General features: G+C 40.4%; 2 protein-coding genes across 2 annotated transcripts; both read right to left on the bottom strand.

Moving 5' to 3' along the window:
- Positions 1-110: 110 nt before the first annotated feature.
- Positions 111-10774, bottom strand: LOC120559003 (sodium- and chloride-dependent taurine transporter-like). The gene is made up of 12 exons (XM_039800426.1): positions 10752-10774; positions 10481-10613; positions 9597-9731; positions 9113-9304; positions 7869-7986; positions 7215-7343; positions 5461-5573; positions 4282-4419; positions 3699-3801; positions 1882-1982; positions 1580-1750; positions 111-995 (listed from the first exon to the last, which is right to left on the bottom strand). The coding sequence occupies exons 1-12, from the start codon at positions 10772-10774 to the stop codon at positions 840-842; spliced, it is 1512 nt and encodes a 503-aa protein (XP_039656360.1). The 3' UTR covers positions 111-839.
- Positions 10775-11139: 365 nt separating this feature from the next.
- On the bottom strand, positions 11140-16572 carry LOC120558844 (sodium- and chloride-dependent taurine transporter-like). Its single transcript, XM_039800134.1, has 4 exons — positions 16432-16572; positions 14424-14653; positions 14188-14322; positions 11140-11378 (listed from the first exon to the last, which is right to left on the bottom strand). Exons 1-4 carry the CDS (start codon positions 16440-16442, stop codon positions 11140-11142), a joined length of 615 nt encoding a protein of 204 aa, XP_039656068.1. The 5' UTR covers positions 16443-16572.
- Between the last annotated feature and the right edge of the window lie 3013 nt (positions 16573-19585).

Raw genomic sequence — 19585 nt, 5'->3', positions numbered from 1 at the left:
TTAAATTTTTTTTTTTTTTTTTTTTTTTTTTTTTTTTTTTTTTTATATATTATATATATTTTTTTTTTTTTTTTTATATATATATATATATATATATATATATATATATATATATATATATATATATATATATCTCTATCTCTATCTCTATCTCATTCTGTTTTTGAGGATGGATGGATCTTCTTATGAATGCATTTCTCACAGTATTTGGCCAAGGCCTTGTTCAGCTTGTAATTTAAAGGACGTAAAGCAAGATTAACTCTATACACTGCATATTGCCACTTAAAATGTTGTGTGTACTCTGAGAGACGTGGCTCACTTCCGCTGCTAGCGAGGTACATTCATTTTAACTGGAGGGATGAACAACAACAACAAAATTAGAGGTTAGCTTGAGCAACTAGACTGCCGCAATCATGTGAGGATGTTTAGTTTTCTTATATGTGGTTAATTACTTGTTAGTTTACTGAATTTATGTGAAGTGAGAATATAATCTGTCCTATTACACCAAAAAAGCAAATTTCTCATCTTGTCTCTGGAATCAACAGAAATGTAGTAAACAATGAATATTTTCTATCTCAAAATATTGCCTAAACTGAGATCAGTGCCAACTACAGCAACAACAAATGTAACATCAATGATATCAATATAGTAAAAAATAAAATAAAAATTACAAGAGAATAAAACATTACAACAATAATATATAACCCTCTTCATATAAATCAAACCAGAGTATCTCTAATGTGAATATAATGGACGATGCAAACCTACCATTATCAAAGTTAGCAAACATGATAATAACACAGAAAGCACATTAATCTTTTTCCTCTCACAGAGAGTGCTCACATCGTTGTTTCTACAATGGTGTGGGTGGGCTTGATCAAGCCATTGTTCCCGTTTGGGTCCAGGGGCTGTGTCAACTCGCTGCCCTTCAAGTTGTACTCTTTTGGGCGAGAGCTCACGCCTGACTTCGCTGGGGCTGCCACTGCTTTGATCCTCTGAGGGAAGGAGATGAGAGATTAGGCTAATGATCATCACAAACTGGGGCAGTTTGAGGCTCAACATGACAACTATCAAACTGAAAATGGCAAACATCGTAATTCAACTTGTATGACATCTGTATTCCTGCATGTATAAATAAAATTCAAGCCAAGTTAATTTGAAATGTTGTGACATTTTGGGGGAACATGCTTATTCACTTTCTTGCCAAGAGTTGAAATGAGAAGATTGACACCACTGTTATGTACGCTAAATATAAAGTTATAGCCAGGAGACGTTAGCTTAGCTTAGCATAAGAACTGGAAGCAAAGTGAAACGGCTAGTCTGGTTGCCTAGCAACCTCATTGTAACAGGAGGAGATTGTCGATGGACCGTGATGACCTACAAGCGACAGTCAAGTGACCAACAAGGTTGGCCTAGCTAGCACTACCACTTGCGCACTAATCTGCTAGCATGCTTACTGCCGGCTGACCACTATCAGCTGTAGGTTTGACAATATTGTTTCATAAGTTTTTTATTTAAAAAAAAAAAATTCTAAACCTTCCAAACTATTCCTTTAAAAGCACTAAAGGATTGAGCTCACCTCAATCAGGGATCCCTCAGACTGTAAGATCTTGATGACCATCACCATGGGAATACAGATCATGGAGGACAGGGCCATTAACCAGCCCAGACCGATGGCCCAGTCCGGGTACTCATATACCTTGTTATAGGTCAAGGGCTTGTACTTGACCAGGGAGAAGACAAAGCAGCCCTGGAAAACAAACAACATTCTTCTTTTAGTACACCTCTATGACATTCAAAGTTTAACTATCAACATGTCATCAACAATATCTCGTCCAACGCAATAAAGTGTCACTCCAAAAGCTGGCACTTGTTTCTCACCATGCAGAGGACAGGAGTGATTATGGTCCAGCTCCATTTCATCCACGGGTTTGGTCTGTAGCCAATCATATCCTCAACGGCATCATAGAAATTATCAACTCCTTTCCAACACAAAGAGAACAAAGAATAACATGAGTGATAGCGTGTGTGTGTGTGTGTGTGTCAGCAAAGTTAATTAATATTGTACATAAGATATCATTAGTCTGTACTGTTCACGTTTTATTGTTTGTTATCGCATAGTCTATATCCACGCAACATTCCACTTCTGTGATTGTTCAGGTGCTGCCGGAAATTCCGACTAAAACAACCTTTGAATGTACACGTTTCACCCAAACAAGTTCCTTCCCGAGGCTGTATTGCAGATGCGCCGTTGCTCTGTGTAGCACATAGTGCCACCCAAGATGATTGTGATTGATTTAAAGAAATGCCAATAAACCAGAGCACATTTCTCTCCAATCCCGGAATGCTGTGTGGACTAGCCAAACCCTCCTCCGAAGCGCTGTGGAGGAAGGTCTGGTAATGCGAGACAAGTTATCGCAGATTGACCTTCATTTGGAAATGAGCATGTTTATGGCCCCTTATCTCTTGTTGTCTGCCCTAAACTGCCCCATATACATTTCTGCTGGGTCATGTACCACAAACTGTATATAGTATAAACAGTCTAAGCTTTGTCAGATATACCGTAGCTAACTAACTAGGTCATCATGTATCCTTCCTAGGTGTTTATTGTGGTAAACTGTGTTTAATTGCATTGCTTAGTGTGGTGTGTGTGCTATGCTGTACATGGGCCTGATGTCCGTTGTTATGTTCCTATGTACATGTTAACAATAGGTTCTTTTTTTTCTGTTTTTAGTTCCTTTTTAACATGGGGACAAAGGGACTACAGATGAATGCAAAGCGCAGCAGCTACTAAGGTCCTTTGTGATGCTGCTACAATAGAGTCTAGTGTAAAAAATTATACAACTATATGTTAAATAATAAAACCGCTTTCAAAAGTCTAGGACACTGGTTTCAAACTTATTTTTTACTTGTGTAGGAGAGATCCTTCTTTCTTAAATTTGTTAATCTGTTAAAGCCCCTAAAATTATAAGTTTTTAAATTACATTACATTTTGATGACTAGATAAGCAACAATTAGCTTGCTTATTAGAAATCATTGTGCAGTTAGGCAACCTGCACTTTAGCCCGCAATTTACGCAACATTGTACCAAGCAGTCCTTAAGGGACAATTGACTGAACTTAACCCCTTGTATAATGGATGGATTGAGACCAGCTGGATGGAGACCAGTTCGAAACAGGAGTAAGGGGTAGGAAAGAGTTATTAAATATTGGGGTTGTTGTGAGCCCCTTAACCTGAGTTTTGCAGAGTTATTTGGGGAAATATTCTTAGCCTCACAGTCACAAAAGTATACGTATAGTAGTTTGGCAGATGCATTTTTTATTGCAATTAACAGAATCAGATGGCTTCACAATAATAGGGTTTAGTATAGGAAGATGCTGCATTGCTTTCATTCCAATATGTTTTCTTTTTTATTAGTTTAAATCTTCTTTCATTGATAATGGAGGATGCAATCTGGTGGGATGAAACCCTGGATAGCCAATCACAATCTAGCAGGGGACCAGCACTATTCCCACCCCCTCTCACTACACCTCTGCATGCAGTTAAAGTTATTTACTACTGCCATGGGAGGAACCACAAGGACACCTTTGTTTACCACCACCAAGATCGTTTCTGCTTTTTTCCCTCAACTCTTCAGGACCATTACTTTGAAAAACAACACACGACAACAGCTATCACATAGAGTAATTTCCACTTACCATAAACCCAGGCTACAGCAATGCATTCAAAGAATGCAACCCACAAAAGGCACACACCACTGGCTGCATAGTAGTCAAAGAGTTGGAACACATACATGCCACCCTGGATAAAGAAAAAAAGGAAAGCCACATTAATTACCTCTCTGATGTGTGTGGAACAATATCAAAGAGATAGAAGGGGGTATTAAAGCAGAGAGAGAGAGAGAGAGAGAGAGAGAGAGAGAGAGAGAGAGAGAGAGAGAGAGAGAGAGAGTGTGTTTAAGCGGCATACAAGAATGCTGGCACCCCACCAATAGAGGCAGAGTTCAACAGGTGCTGAGACACCATTGAAGCACAGTTAACTGCTAAACGGAAAACGGCATTCCGAATTGTTCCACTCAGACACACAGGATGTGAGTGGTGAATGTGGTAGGAAGCCATATTTGGTCCTAACAATGAAGCAGCCAACAGGCAAGTGGAAAGTCTGTGGCGTTATCTCTGCCGTTGATCCGAACACACAGACTCTCTTTTCCTTCTCTAAACAGGATAAGCAGTAGAAGTAAGAGTGCAGAGGCTCCAATGAAGTGACTGTTAGTGAACTTACTTTCGTTACCATGGCAAGTCCCAAGAGATAGCTCATGAAACACATCACAGCTATAAAGATCTCCCGTCGGTAACCCTTCCTGAGGATGGCTGGATATAGATCCACAATAGAGGTGATCTGTCCTTCCACTTCAACAAACTGTGGGGACAAAAGCAACTATTGAGAACTCAGGGGGAAAAAAAATGTGTCTTTATGTGTGCATGCAGCTCTTGTTTTTCCTCTACAAACCAGTGATTAGAGAATGAGAGCTGTCTTTGTTAAGCAGTAATGAGAATTTAAACAGGGCTCCTCTCTGCAGCACTGGTTTGTTGCTACCAAGACACAACAAAAACAAAACAGTGAATCACTGTCTCCGGCTCTCTTGCTCCCCTGTGTCTCCGCATTGCCTCATAATGTCATAACAAAATTATGAAATTCTTCCTATTTACGAAGAACATGCTTCTTTGTTACACGAATAACCAAACAAAAACTCCTTACATAACAGTGGCATGTATGTGTGAGCGATGTTAACAATATATAGCATTCAGGAATACAAATCTGCATGAAATTTATGGTCAAGAAATGCACCCACACACACTGTAACTGGCAACATTTCTTTGGAAATAGCCGCATGAGTATTGACACGTATTCAAATTTAGAGCATCGGCCTGATCTTGCAATTGGGGGAGATAAGTAGCTGGCCATGTGCAGGACTGAGTTAGCACAGGAGTAGAATTACACTTGGAGGCAGGAAAGGTGATATGGTCGGCCAATCCCTCTTGTGCACACTTGTGTTGTCTACTTAGATTATCTTGTCTGCTCCTATCAAAGCTAGATGGCTTGCATGCAAGCTATTATAATGGCTTCTACTAACTAAATGTTTTGCATTTAACATCTATCAACTTCTAAAAACGTAATTTGTGAAATTACAGGGCATTAAAAGGACTATAATCTTCACAGTGCGGTCGTGATAGTAAAATGCCTTTGTGGGAACAAGCTGCTTTTCTTGTCTGTCAGTAATCTGATACCTTGGAGACGTGAGATGTGGATCAGAGAGAGACACTAAAAGGGTTTTACACATTGTGGCTGGCAGAAGCCAACTAACCCATGGGACCTGGAAGGTGTCTGTGTGAATTAACAGGCATTTCATCAACAATTCTGTATATGGCTTGACACCACAGTGATTGTGAAAATACTGACCTGGCTGTCGAGGCCCAGAAGCAGCAGCATGATAAAGAAGAGGATGGCCCAGAGGGTTGGCAGCGGCATCATGGACACAGCTTTAGGGTAGGCGATGAAGGCCAAGCCAGGACCTGGAGGGAGAACATAGTGGGAATGGGGAGAAGGAGCGGAGAACAGAATTAATATTTCTATCTGATTTCAGCTTGGACGACAGTTCGGGATTGGAAAAATAATGGAAAGATTGAGCTAGAGAGGCTGAGCTGGGTATGGGACTGCCAATAATCTATATTATCTAATGTGTCCAACAACTGAAAGACATTGGGTGAAGTTAATGGGATTGAGTGTTTATTCTTTGTTGTCTCTATGTGTTAAGTGTCTATAAGGAAATAAAAATGTTTTTTCATGCTCTAGTGTCCTGTATGTGTTAATTTGGAAGATCAACAACCATATTCAACTGTACATATTGTCTCTTTACACTGTACATATGACTTAACTGCCTATAATATTTTTATATATATATATATATATATATATATATATATATATATATATATATATATATATATATATATATATATATACACACATATACACACATATACACACACACACACAATTCATTGCACATATTATTCATTAGGTTCTGTTTATACTGTACATATTACAGCTGCTTTACTTTTGCTTATTGTTTGGTATATATATATATATATATATATATATATATATATATATATATATATATATATATATATATATATATATAACTAATATGAAAATGCTATAAAATACTAATCTGCATTTTTGGTACTTACTGTGTGCCATGACAATAAAGAGGAATTGAATCTAAACAAAGCAGATGAGGATTGTAGCCAAGCCATGAACCATATCAACAGGATATAGTAAGAGCATGGGGCACAAAGTCAGCAATCACATAAACTAATGTCTTATTTGCTGAGCAAAATGCAAGTTATTTCTACAAATGCTTTACTTTATGAATTTTGGTTCTGTATCTTCATATATGAAGGAATATCTTGTATCTACACGCTAACACACAATCACAGACTTTTACAATTATAGTTTGATTTCACATGATTATATTCAAGTTGGAGTCTTAAAGAAAGCAAGAGTTTAATCTTAAACTGAACAGAGCGAGCATGCTGAAAGAAGATGCATCTCCTTCAAAATCCACATAGAGTATAAAGAAAGGCAGAAACAGAAACAGTGGCATCCACCTCAGGAGATCCACAGCTTGTTAACAGAACTGGGCTAACAATGCAGTGCTCCTGGTCAGAAATATCACCTCTGGTTGCCAGTGCACAATATAAAGTAGAGTACATACAGTATGGTGCCAATCTTCTTAGCAATGTCCCCTGGTCAAAAAGATTCAAAGCTAGTAAATGACATGAGCAAGTTGAATGTGGGACGTGAGGACACCTGGTGCCATTGAACACTTGTAGTTACGATGAGGAGCTCTTTGACACCGCAGTTCAGTGTGTAGCTAAAACATACAGCACCAATGCCATGTAATCTGTTCTCAGAAAAGGGGGAACAGATTTCACACTGAAGTAACAATTCTGTTTCTTTGAGGCTTTTATTCAAGGAGTGTGCAATTGCCGATACCTCTACATTTCAGCATCACTGTTTCAGAGACTTGACTAAACTACGTGAATTACTATTTCTCCCTCATTTATTTTTGATAACTTTCCAATTGTCTTTTTTGTGTTTGGCAACAGCGCCCACCATCACTGCTGCCATCACCTTGACCCTCGTACCTGACTCTGCCACATCGGCAATGTCCACCCCTTGTTCTTGTGCCATGAAGCCCAGGACGGAAAATATTGCGAAGCCAGACACAAAACTGGTACCGCTGTTGAGGCCTCCCAGCAGCAAACAGTCCCTATGTCACACATATGTCATGGAGGTTGTTAATCAACACAGACGGAACTGAAGTTCCCATTTTCTTTTCACGCAACCGTCTCTGACACGAGTTGCTGTCACACTACTCCCCCCCCCCTTTATCCCCCCTCCCACCCCCCCCCCCCAAAAAAACACAACACACCCCTCGGTTTTTTTTTTTTTTTTTTTGTGCCCCCCCCCCGGTCACGCCTTCCCCCCCAGGCAAAAAAAAAAAAAAAAAAAAAACCCGGCATCAATCCACACCTGAGGAGACAGAGCAAGAGTTGAATTTCACAGTGTTTTCCAGAACAGATGAGGTCAACCTGTTGTGAAATGTGTTTTCAGCTAATAAAAAGTATAAGTGATTGTTCACACCGAGAAGGCAAAAATGGTATTACCTCCACCAAGGAGGTTATGTTTTCGGTTCGATTTGTCAATCCGTTTTTTTTATTTGTCACATGACAAATTGTAGATGGTTCAATTTCAGTGAAATCTAATCCCATCAGCTCCTTCAACTTGTGTGTCCTGACACCAGTGGGTTAGGTCCTTGTCTTCTTTCAGGTAGGCCTTCTCATTGTTATCTGTGATCAGGCCCACCACAGCAGTGTCGTCAGCAAACTTGATGATGGTGTTGGGAGTCGAAAGTGTCTACACAGTCGTGTGTGTGTACAGGGAGTACGGCAGGGGATTCAAAACACAGCCTTGGGGTGCTCCGGTGTTAAGGATGAGGGTGGAAGAAGTTGTCCGCCAACCCTCGCCGGGAGAAAACTCTGGTGTTAAATGCTGAACTGTAGTCAATGAACAGCAATCTCACATAGCTTCCTTTCTTTTTCAGGTGAGATAGGCTGGTGTGGATGATGTGTGCTATGGCGTTTTCTGTTGATTGGTTGGGACAGTAGACAAACTTTAATGGGTCCACTGGGCTGGGTAGTGAGGAGCAGATGTAAGTCGTTTAAAGCATTTTCATCACCATAGTCATTCAGGCAGGCTGGTTTTCTTGGGCACAGGAATGATGGTGGACTTCTTGAAATAAGTGGGTATGACAGACTGAGCCAGTGACAGGTTGAATATCATTGTGAATACCAGCACTAGTAGGTGCAAACACTCAACATCACAAATAGGGTTGGGCATCGAGAACAGATTCCTCTTGGAATCAGTTCAAAAATTACAATTCTAGTGGAATTGTTTCTTTATTGGAATCGTTTGGCGGATTTGGTTTCAAATCTGATCATGGATTCCAAATTTAACATGCGCAAGTTTTGGTTACCGTAGCAGCCAGGCGCTTGTTGTGTTGCAGCCATGGAGCACAGTAAGCGGCGCTCTGGCATGGTTTTAACCACCATTGAATCAAAATAAAACTCTCTTCTTATTTGTGAAATAATAAGCATGTGAGCCGTTTCAATTCCACCCCTCAAAGAATTGGAATCGATAAGAACCGGGATGGAAAGGAAGAATTGGAATTGGAATCAGAATCGTTAAAATCCAAACGATGCCCAACCCTAATCACAAATTAACACATTATAGAGGTGCTAGTAGGTGGATTTTGGACAGAGCCAAGCAAGCAGTTTCCAGTTTTTATACTAAGCTAACCAGCTGCTAGCTCTAGTTTCATATTTAGCGTACAGACAATCAATCAATCCATTTTTATTTGACATATGAAATTGTGCGAGGTAAAATTCCAGGGAAATGTTATCCCATTAGCTCCTTCAACTTGTGCATGATTCATCATAAAACCAAATGTGGCCGCTAGATTGGCACACAGAAAAAGAGTCACCAGGTTGTCGGTGTTCACTTCCACCTTGCTTGCCTCTGTGCCACCTCTGATGCAGAGATGGAGATGGATGCAGAGATGGTCTTCTTGTCCACGTAGTCGGGATCGTAGCCATAGGTCATAGCCAATAGCCATCTTCACCTTTTCCTCGGTGTTAACTCTGATGTTTACAACTGAAAACCTCAAGCGGCCAGGCTAGCAGGGTGAGCAGGAAGTTAGAAGAGTCGGCACGAGATGATGAGCGACTCATAGCAAAATGCCATCACCGTCCAACGTAAACCGCATAAAGCAAAACTAATATTTGTAATGAACCTCAGACATGAGAGTGGTAGGAATCTTCTCATATAACTCTCAGCAAGAAAGCAAATAAGTGTGTTTCCTAAAATGTCAAATTATTCCTTTAAAAACTGGACACAGAAATGTGAAAGATATGAAGGGCGGTAGTTAAAGTAGCGAACTATTACAGAAAAAGAGGAGAACATCCTACCTCTGGGTCTTGTAGGCGGGTCAGGTTAGGGTAAAGGTAGAATTTGATCCCTTCAGATGCCCCAGGCAGGGTCACTCCACGCACCAGCAGCACAATCAGCATCACAAATGGGAAAGTTGCTGTTATGTACACCACCTAGACAGGACAAGGAATTATAAGCCAAAATAATGAGCAACAGTTATAGACGTATGACTCATTACCGTTGAGATATAATGGGATAAACACAATTTCCTTTGATAAGTTCTAATTTTCAAAAAAAAAAAAAAAATTCCAAATGCAGGACAAAAGATGCATTGTTCCTCTAATTTCCCAATATCTTAACAGAGAAAAATTAGGTAAGGTCTGGGAACAGTGATGCATACTGCTTACAGAAGTCACAAAGAGGGTTTAAGCTGGAGTGCATGCCTAATAGAGCATGAAGCAGTACACTACACAGCATAATGGCTTCTCACTTTCTGAATTGCTATCTGGTTAAAGATTAAGGGTGATCATTTTAATGCACACTAATCCCAACAATGGATCGTGCATTATACATGGAAATTAACCCACAGGAAGTCCTTAATAGAGTTAATAATTTTCCGCACAGAGCTCCTCCTGTTGGCTGTGGCCCAGTTTCTGTCCCGCTAACAAAAACAAAGAAAGGGCTAAGGTGCGGCAGTCAACTGCTTACAGCCGACAGTGAGTCTGGCCAACAAGAAACTTCCAGGACAGCGCAGAGACTTGTGCCTCTAAATCAACCAAATTAACTGCTTTCTCAGCATGTGGCTTTTCTCTGAGCAACAGTGTTTTGTCACTGACTTGTCGGGGGGAAAAAAATAATAAAGGTCCAACAGCATCCAGGCAACAAAATAAGTACAGGATATGCCTACGCCTCCAGCACTCACTTTCCCAGTGGTCTTGACTCCCTTCCAGATGCAGAAGAAGCAGACAACCCACACTGCTAGGAGACACAGGGCCAGGTCCCACTTCAGGGGCCCTATGTCCTCAATCCCAGTGGAGATGCTCAGGACGTTGCGTCTGCAGAGGATACAGAGGCACAGAACAGGTTAATGGCAGTTTTGGGACTTGAAATAGAAGAGGTTATCTTGTACAACTCAAGACAATGACAGGTACAATAAAAGTGGAAATCAAACGGACACATGACTTGGCCTTTACTCTGGCATGTCCAGAGCCTGCATATACTAAAATGGTGAGATGAGACCACTTGGAAAAGCTTTGAGGCTTAAACATTTAGGTGTCTAATGCTGCATAAACACTTGTAATTTAGATGAATTGTCATCAAATTTAAACATGTAAAAAAGCAAATGGGAATGAAAAAAAGACAACTTAAGTCAAACTTTGAGGAGCTGCTTTTAACGTGTGAAAGGTGCTGTACAAATAAAGTTAAGATAGATATAAACTGGCAGAATTAAAGTAAACCGTGCGTTTTGTAAGAATTGTGCCTGTTTAAACACATTTGCGCAAGCAAGATAAAGAGGCAGTGTTACTTTAGTATATTCATGTGACTGTCGGTGTGTGTGTTAGGCAGGCTATCAGTAAATACTCACTCCCAGAACTCAGTGACAGGGGAGGTAAAGTTGGTCATGTTGGCTGCTAGCCATAGGGTCTTGTTCTTGCGGACTGTGTCCTCTATACAGTATTCGGTGTTCCAGGGCTGGTTGCATTTCGACCAGGGGAGCTCCGGCTGAAAGCACTGAAACAGGTAGTAGAGTCCCCAGGCCAAGATCACAATGTAATAGATGTTTAGTAGAGATACAATCACGACAGAGGCATAGCCAATACCTGGAGAGAGGGAGGAAAGAAGGCAGATTTTCAGCTCAAGATATAATCCAAGACAGAGTTGTGATTTCAATGTATTTTATTATTAAGCCTTTGTTAGGTTTCTGGTCACCTGATGAATGCAAGTCCAATAATCACTCCACTAAGTCCTGAGTGAAATATCTGCCTTTTTAACTGCTGCCTTTTTAGCTGCTAAATGCTCCACTATGTTCCCCAGCTAGACCCTGACTTTGTCTGTCAGTGGGTTTTAAGCGCCTTGTCCCTTAAAAAAGGTGCTTGTTGTGACCGAAAATGTGATCATGTGAGCCAGACATAATTCATAAACAATTAGCTGTAAAGCTCCTTTAGAGCCAAGTAGAACTGCAGATTCATTGTTATAAAAAAAAAAAGTGATTAAAACCGTTACAGCAATTGAAAATCTTTTTTTCTGGCCTTTAGTAGTTTATCTTCTTGCCTTGCTCCACACACATTGTGTGGTCAGAGTTGCAACTTTCAGCCAGAGAGGGCAGCAAAACACAGATGTTTAGCCTGGAGGTAAATAACTTAAATGAAGACTTTAAAAGCCTGCTATCAGAAACATAAATAACAACAAACTCTTTATGAACATAAAGAGGGGAAAGCTTGACTCCGCTATCTAGTGTTGTTATGTCCCTATTTTAAGATGACTTTGCCACGAACCTGGACACAGAAATCCGCGGTACTCTTCCACTGCTCAAGAGTATTTTTAAACTCACCATCTCGGTCGCCCCCAATGCCTCGTTTCCACATACCAAATGCAAACTGACAGACAAGTCAATGCTGTGACAGGTGTGTGTGTGTGTGTGTGCGTGTATGTTCATGTGCACTCCAATGAGTGCTGGAGTGCAGGGAGTAAAGTCATGAATTTCACTGTGTGATAAAAACACATGAGGGCAAGGGAGTGATAGCGGAGACCATCAGCAGCTGCTAGAGATCCGGTGAAGCACAGCTTCCTCTCTTTTCATGTCATGTCCCGTGTGTGATCATGAGTAAGGGTGTCACGGCAGCTGCTGAAGGTGTGGTACCTCAGTGCTTGTCCACAGCTGTCACTCAAAGGTAGAGGGCCGCACCAAGAAGCAATGAGAGGCCCTTGAGTGTCTTAAAGTATCAGTATGTTATTGGTGATCTCAGGTCAAGAGACCTCTGAGAGAACCCGACCCTGACAACACCGTCACAGAAGACCTACAGTATTTATAACATCCTATAAGCTAAGACAAAACAAGTGGCTCCACACTGTCAACAAAACAAATACAGACCTGCTGCATGAGACCATTGCTATGCAACTTAGTGTTTCTTTTGCAAGTCTGTTTCCATGGCAATCAATCAGTTATACACACAAAACATTCAATCCAAGGATGACTTTATGTTTTGGAGCGCCTTCAAGCATGTGCACACTAAAAAATCCTGAGTCAAGTTACTGACCCAGTTTCAGGGTATGTGGGCTTTGGGTCTTTCTATTGGGTTGTTTTCTAAAGCAGACAGAATAATGAAAGGTAAATATTGCACTTAAGTGAGAGAGATGTGCAAAATTTCCCAGACTGGGGAACATTGTTTGTGGTATTTAATTATTAAAGACATAAAAAGATTTGAATGACGCATCTGCTGCTTCTTCTCCATTTACAATAGTATACACCTGACTGTTTAAAAAACGTTTCTTTATAGGAGGGGGTAGATGTCCTCCTAAATGTTTTTTTAAATGTGTGTAGAATAAACTGTTACGTCTTTTTTTTTTAAACTTACACGTCACATGTTGTCCTTTGCAGTTTTGAATGTAGTGTAATATGTTTTAAGGCAACAAAAAAAACTGTAAAATGTTTTGTCTAAAGTTAATGAAAACATACAGTTTTTGGTTTCATTTATGACCCAACAGAAATGTAAATATGACATTGTTACTGGGTCAAAATAACCACCTACTGGTGTGGCAGAATAACCCAATGAAAATAATATACACTAAATAACACTAAACTGGATTTTTTGGGGTGTGATGGGTGACCCAGTGGTTTTTATGCTCATGGGTACTGGGTCAGTGCTAGATTGACCCAAACTAGATTCATTTTGACCCAGTATGTTATTTAATTATTTTTTGATTATTTTGTTGGGGCTTTTTCTTTATTAGATAGTTTAGACAGATAGCAAAGGGGGAAGAGAGAGAAGGGATGACATGAAGCAAAGGGCCGCAGGTAGGATTCTAACCCGGTCCGCTGCAAAGGACTCAGCCTACATGGGGCACACACTCTACCAGGTGAGCTAGAGGTCGCCCCAACCCAGTATTTGGTGTGGGGTGTTTGTATATGTGTATTTATGTCTGCGTAAATGAATATCACAGCACAATCTTCCTATTGGTTGCCAGGCTGAGGTAGGAGAGACTGGGGGAGTTTACAAAAGGAGAAGAAGAAGAATAAGAAGAAGAAGCTGGGGTCAGAGTTCAGGTAGAAAGACACATGCTTCTGAGTGTTGCAAAGGAGAATCCTGGTCGAATGACGGGACGAAGTGGTGCCGGAGCAGTGACGACAGGTACTGTAGGCCTACTCATTTTACCTGTAACTTGGCAACCTAGTGTTCAGCTCTGTAGATTCACATCCACGAGCAGCCAATTCTTGGAAGCTCCTAGACAAGTGACGATAGTATCACGTTTTCCCAGGGTTGTGGTTGTGCCGTGACAATACTTATATCATTCATCCTCCATGATACTAAATGTTCAGTACTCTCAATATTCCTGCTTTACTATGCTGTGTAATGTGTAGTGCAGCCTAGGGGCCTGAAACCATGCTGCATCTTATTTGCTTGGACTGACCAGTGAAGATGGGGCAGAGCTTGGCCCAGCAGGTGATCCCTCCTTCAGAGGTGTACTGGCCCAGTGCGACCTCCAGGAAGAACACAGGCAGGCCACCCCCAAACAGGAAGATGAAGTAAGGGATGAGAAATGCACCTGGGTAATGGATACAGGAAGTAAGACATCTCCTAGCAACGATCACCACCTACCTATGATTTTTTCATTTAACCCCAATATGTTGGGTTTCTTTTTCCTACCTCCGCCATTTTTATAACAAAGGTAAGGGAAGCGCCAGACGTTTCCTAATCCAACGAAGCCTCCGGCTACGGACAGGACAAAGTCGAGCTTACTGGCCCACTTCTCTCTCTGAGGAGCCTTGCCTTCAGCCTCGTCCTCAGGCCGCGTGCCTGGGCTCTTCCCCGGTGAAGGTTTCAGGGTGTCCTTGTGAAAATCCTTTAAGCATTGGAACTTCTCTTTTTGTGCCATGCTGTGGACAGCAAAAAAGAAAAGGGAAACATAAGATGTAGATATACTAAGAGAGAGAGAGAGAGAGACAGGGATGGCTATGAAAAGACACAGAGGGAGGAGCATTAAGGAGCTAATGCTGTCGTCTGATTGCGTTACGGCGTGCTGTGTAACCACTAAATACAAGCTATATGGTACTATCTTGCTAATCTTGCTAATCTGAACAGCTGATGCACGGAGGTCATTCAGACTAGAGAAATGTTTGAGTAGCTGATTGAAACAGGCAGCGAGATTCCAACAATTAACAAAGAATATTCACTATGTTTCTTTAGCTTTCTCAATCAATCTGTAGAAAAAAACATCTATATTTCACATGCATGCTGCAAATTGTATAGCTAAAATATCACCCACACTGAAAGACAAGCACCTGGCAACAGTACGTGCACCTTCACATTCTGATTAGCTGTTCACGTAGCTCTCTGTTTTCCAACTTTCCTCTAAGTCTCAGGGAGTATTTTGCTGCTCGGAGGGGGGCACATTGTCACTGGAGGAAAAAGGAAGGGAATGTTTGGATACAATACACGCTTTAAAGACCTCACCTGGCCCTGAAGTAAAGTTTTCTCTTTTCTTTCTTTTATGTTACCGTATCAGCAACAAGTCGCTCCTCCGTAATCCAAATTTAGAGAAGATATCCCTCTGCATTCCCAAAACCCTGGCTGCTCTCATGATGATATAAAGAACACTTGGGTATTTACACTGTAAAGTACCTTTCCAAGAAAGACAGAAGTATTCTATTTCCCATGAGCCCAAGAGGAGAAAAGAAACCCTAATAGGACAGGAATAACTGTGCCAGACATGCCAAGACTGAATGGGATTTAAGCTCCAAGCTGACATATAAAAAAGAACAATAAGGGGGACAATGAGAAAGATATAATTCATTGTAATATATGAGATTAATTTTAAAACTAGTGAGAAAAGATTCCTCTTATTTTAGGAGAAAAACAGGGCAACATCAAATAAAGACTGCATGTTTGTTGAAAGCTTTGATAAAAAACAAGTTGTACAGACAAGTTTAAAACTTGTGGGAAAAGTGTGAAACTGTGGGACATTTAAAAATGGACAGCATGTCCCCACTTAGAAATGGGTACTTCTAGCAACAACCACATTAAAAACGTACTTACACCCTTTCATATTCCTAATGAGAACTGTCTCTTCACTTAATCAACGCTTGAACAATAACTCCTCCATCCCCCCGTCTGTGCACACTGCATCCCATCATTTTATAGGATTTCTCTCTTCCTGTTATGCATGACAAGTCAACTTGAACAGCTTTCCATTCTCAAACCTCCTTACATAACTGGATCCATTCTTACCCACTCTGTTTCTCATCCTGTTTCTCTCTCTCTCTCTCTCTCTTTATCTCTTTTCCCCCCTTTTCCCCTCATCTGCTTAGCGTATGCTTTCACCTGCCTGCATGGTGTGAGGAGGCAGTCTGCCTGCCAGATAAGACTTAAGATAAACTGTCCTAGGGATTTAAACCAGACATACTTGACTACAAATTCCTTTTTTTAAACAGCACAATATTATTACTGCCTAAATCCTCATTGATGTCAACATGAATCACACAAGACAACACTAAAATGTATTTGCAGCTCTTTCTCTATTCATCTAACCCTTTAACACACAAATATACTCCTACAATATCCACCAAAGCATTACACCCCTTTGTATTATAAGTCCATTCATGCAGAAAATTTTGACTTAACACACGCAGACCCCGAAAAAGTTTAGAAAACTTACATTTCCTTCATGGCTGCGACTATGTATAGAGTCCTCTCTCTCAGCTGTCACCATTCCTCTGTACTGAATGCCTTTATGCCAACACGGCTCACAAGAAGTTGAGCTGACAGCAGGGCCCGCCCCTTGGCTAAAGACAATTAAATCCAAAGTGGAGATTGGACGCAGCCTCGCTGTGACAGACAACTCAGGTACCAACATGGGAGACTGTAAATTTCCACTTACCACAACTCCCTGCCCACAAACATACACACAGCCAAGTGGTGAGGGATAAGTGTTTCACACACACACACACACACACACACACACACACACACTTATTCATGTTGGAGACACAGCGGACAAGTCAGAGGCTGGTCCAAACCTGGGGGTTGGCCTAGAATTATGATCTTGAACAAATGGATGAACTGAATGCAGCATTCAGAGTTTTAGTGTTTTTTTCTATTTACTGTTGCACACTCAAACAGCACTAAAGTATGAAGCACAGTTTCATAACAAGCCCCTCATAACATCACCACGCCACTCCCAAACATCTTTGTGTGAAAACTATTTTTATTCACGCGTATGCTGTGCTAATTCTTGGTATGCAGAACATTTAGAATCACTGGTCCTCCATTCTTTCATGACAAGTGGTTTGTTATCTGTGAAATGTAAACGAGTACAGTATCAGCTTATAACAACTCCTAATAAGGTAAAGTGTCTCTCTCTGCTCGTCAATGAGTCTGTTTAGATACCATTCACTGCTCAGCTCAGAGCTCACAATGGATGGACAAATGCTGGCATGCAAGAGTCAATTAAAAACTGATAAATTCCTCTGCAGGATTTGTATAGCTGATGACAAGCTGTCGTTTAAAACCACACACACACACACACACACACACACACACACACCTCTGACACCCCGCTTTACATGATGCCATAATCATATTTTAGTCGGTATCATGCTCTGTATACTATTTTTGGTTACGTAACCTTTGACAGACACCATTTAATCTATTGTGTGAGTGTGTGACCACAGGATTGGTATTCTGAAGGTAGATGCTTGCAACAGAAAGAAAGCCTGTTTCAAATCAAACAGTTCCCCTTGTGATGTTTGTTCATTACGCATAGCTTACAGACAGCCTCTGGAAATGAGTTAGTTATTGTTGAATAACAAACATGCTGTCAACCTGGATCTGTATTTTTGAAAATTGCAAATACACTATTCAGTCTACCACCTCCAAACTACCGTTTTATTTAGTTTTTATTGTGTCTTGTCTTCTAAAATTTGATCAGTTTCAGCTTTAACATTGTGGTGATCAGATATTTTGCAAGTGAGGAGCAGACAATCACTCTCCTAATTTAGCATTAAAACTATATTTGTCTAAAAAGGTAAATTCATTTTTAAACATGCTTACAGTTTAAATGCAATGGAACCGCTACAAACTTGTTCACATCATGAACTCATTTCACACTGAAATATTGAACCACTAACTGAGAAAGTAAAATTATTGTGAATATTAATAAACCACCAACTTGTTTAATGTTTTCAGCCCCCACAGTTTAAAAAAAAAAAAAAAAAAAAAGGTGCAGAAATCCTTAAGGATTTATCCTGCTGATTTGGGGTATACGGGACACACTTGTCAATCGATCATACACTAGACAGGGTGGAGAGTGCACCTGGCATCAATAAGCAGACCCCCCCTCTCACACACACACACACACACGTCACTGTAAAGCTGGGCTGCGCCTGAAGGCATCACCGCAGCTCTCGAAAAAAAGATCAAAGAGAATCGAGGAACAGTCTTATCAGCTATAAACACAGGAAACCGGGTTCAAAGGCCAAAGCTCCGGGTTTTATTTAAAACCAAAACAATATTTGCTTGATAAGTTTTTTCAAAGCACGGTTAAAACGCCAGGACTTCTTTCTTTCTTTTGTTAGCGGAATTACGACAGCATCATGTCAAAGAAAAAAAGATCAGTCTGTTATATCAGAGAATAAAATTAAATAGCGTGCCTGTTACATCAAAATACGGTGACAAATGTCCACATTTAGTGTTTTAAAAAAAAAATCTTAAAAACAGACAGCTTAAAAGCAGATAGCGATTAGTTTTTCTATCCATCTTGCTGGGTTATTTTTAAAATGAAAACATTAAGCATCAATTACTGACTTGTAAAGAAGATGCCGAAATACCTGTCCTCGTACTAAGCAGCCTGTTGTTCCTTGATTCTGTAGCCTACGTTTTAACGCTAAGTGAAACTATTTCATCTATTTTTCTGTGAGGCCATTGTTTTTACGAGCTTGTGCGCGTTTGGTTTAATATCAGTTTGAGTGGAAAATCACCAGCTTCTCCATGTAACAACTTCTTAAAGCGACAGCCTCCCTCCGTCCGCGCTTAACCTGATTCTCTGTCACTGTATCAACTGGAGAAATGAATCACCACTTATGGTATGTTCTCATGGCTTTCAGCTTACATATTGATTTACATTCACTTGCAAAATGTGCCAATGACGTGCAAAAGCGCGGGCAGTACACGTTTGTTTAATGTGAAGTCTGATGTGCTGGTGAATATAATTGTAAACACCAAAATAGTTATTTATAAATTACTCTAATTATTTCGTTTACACTTTGTTATGGGCTGAAACTAATGGCTTTATCAATGGTTAATAATCCTTTATAAGAATAAATGTTGATTTTCCAGGAATTTCCCCAGTGTGGGATTAATATAGTCTGTCTTATTTTATCTTATCCTATTTGGTAGCCTATGCATTTTTAAATGTTGTTAACCCACTAAACCATGTTTTTAGGGTTTTTCTTTCTTATAAGCCATCACTTTTGCCGTTATAAATGTTATTGAGTCATTTATAAAGGGCTGAAGTGTGTGATTTTGGTCCAGATCGTCCCCAGCCCCATAGCAACGGCTGGATGGCAATTTTAGTAAGGCTATTTCTTTCTTAGTTATTTGTATCCTCCTATTCCGTTCTTTATAAATATATTCAGAAAAGGCAAATAGGCTTACATTATCAAAAAAGTATTCAATTAAAGCTCCATAATTAAATTAAATGACAGTCTCGCTTTGCCAGACCGGGCACGCTGCAGAGGGAGGTCTGGCTAGTCCACACAGCATTCCGGGATGGGAGAGGAACGTGCTCTGGTTTATTGGCATTTCTTTAAACC

This window comes from Perca fluviatilis, chromosome 5 (genome assembly GCF_010015445.1).
Source record: "Perca fluviatilis chromosome 5, GENO_Pfluv_1.0, whole genome shotgun sequence".
Classification (NCBI taxonomy): Eukaryota; Metazoa; Chordata; class Actinopteri; order Perciformes; family Percidae; genus Perca; species Perca fluviatilis.
Note: the sequence above shows the minus strand (reverse complement) of the source record. Positions and strands in the feature narration are given on the sequence as shown.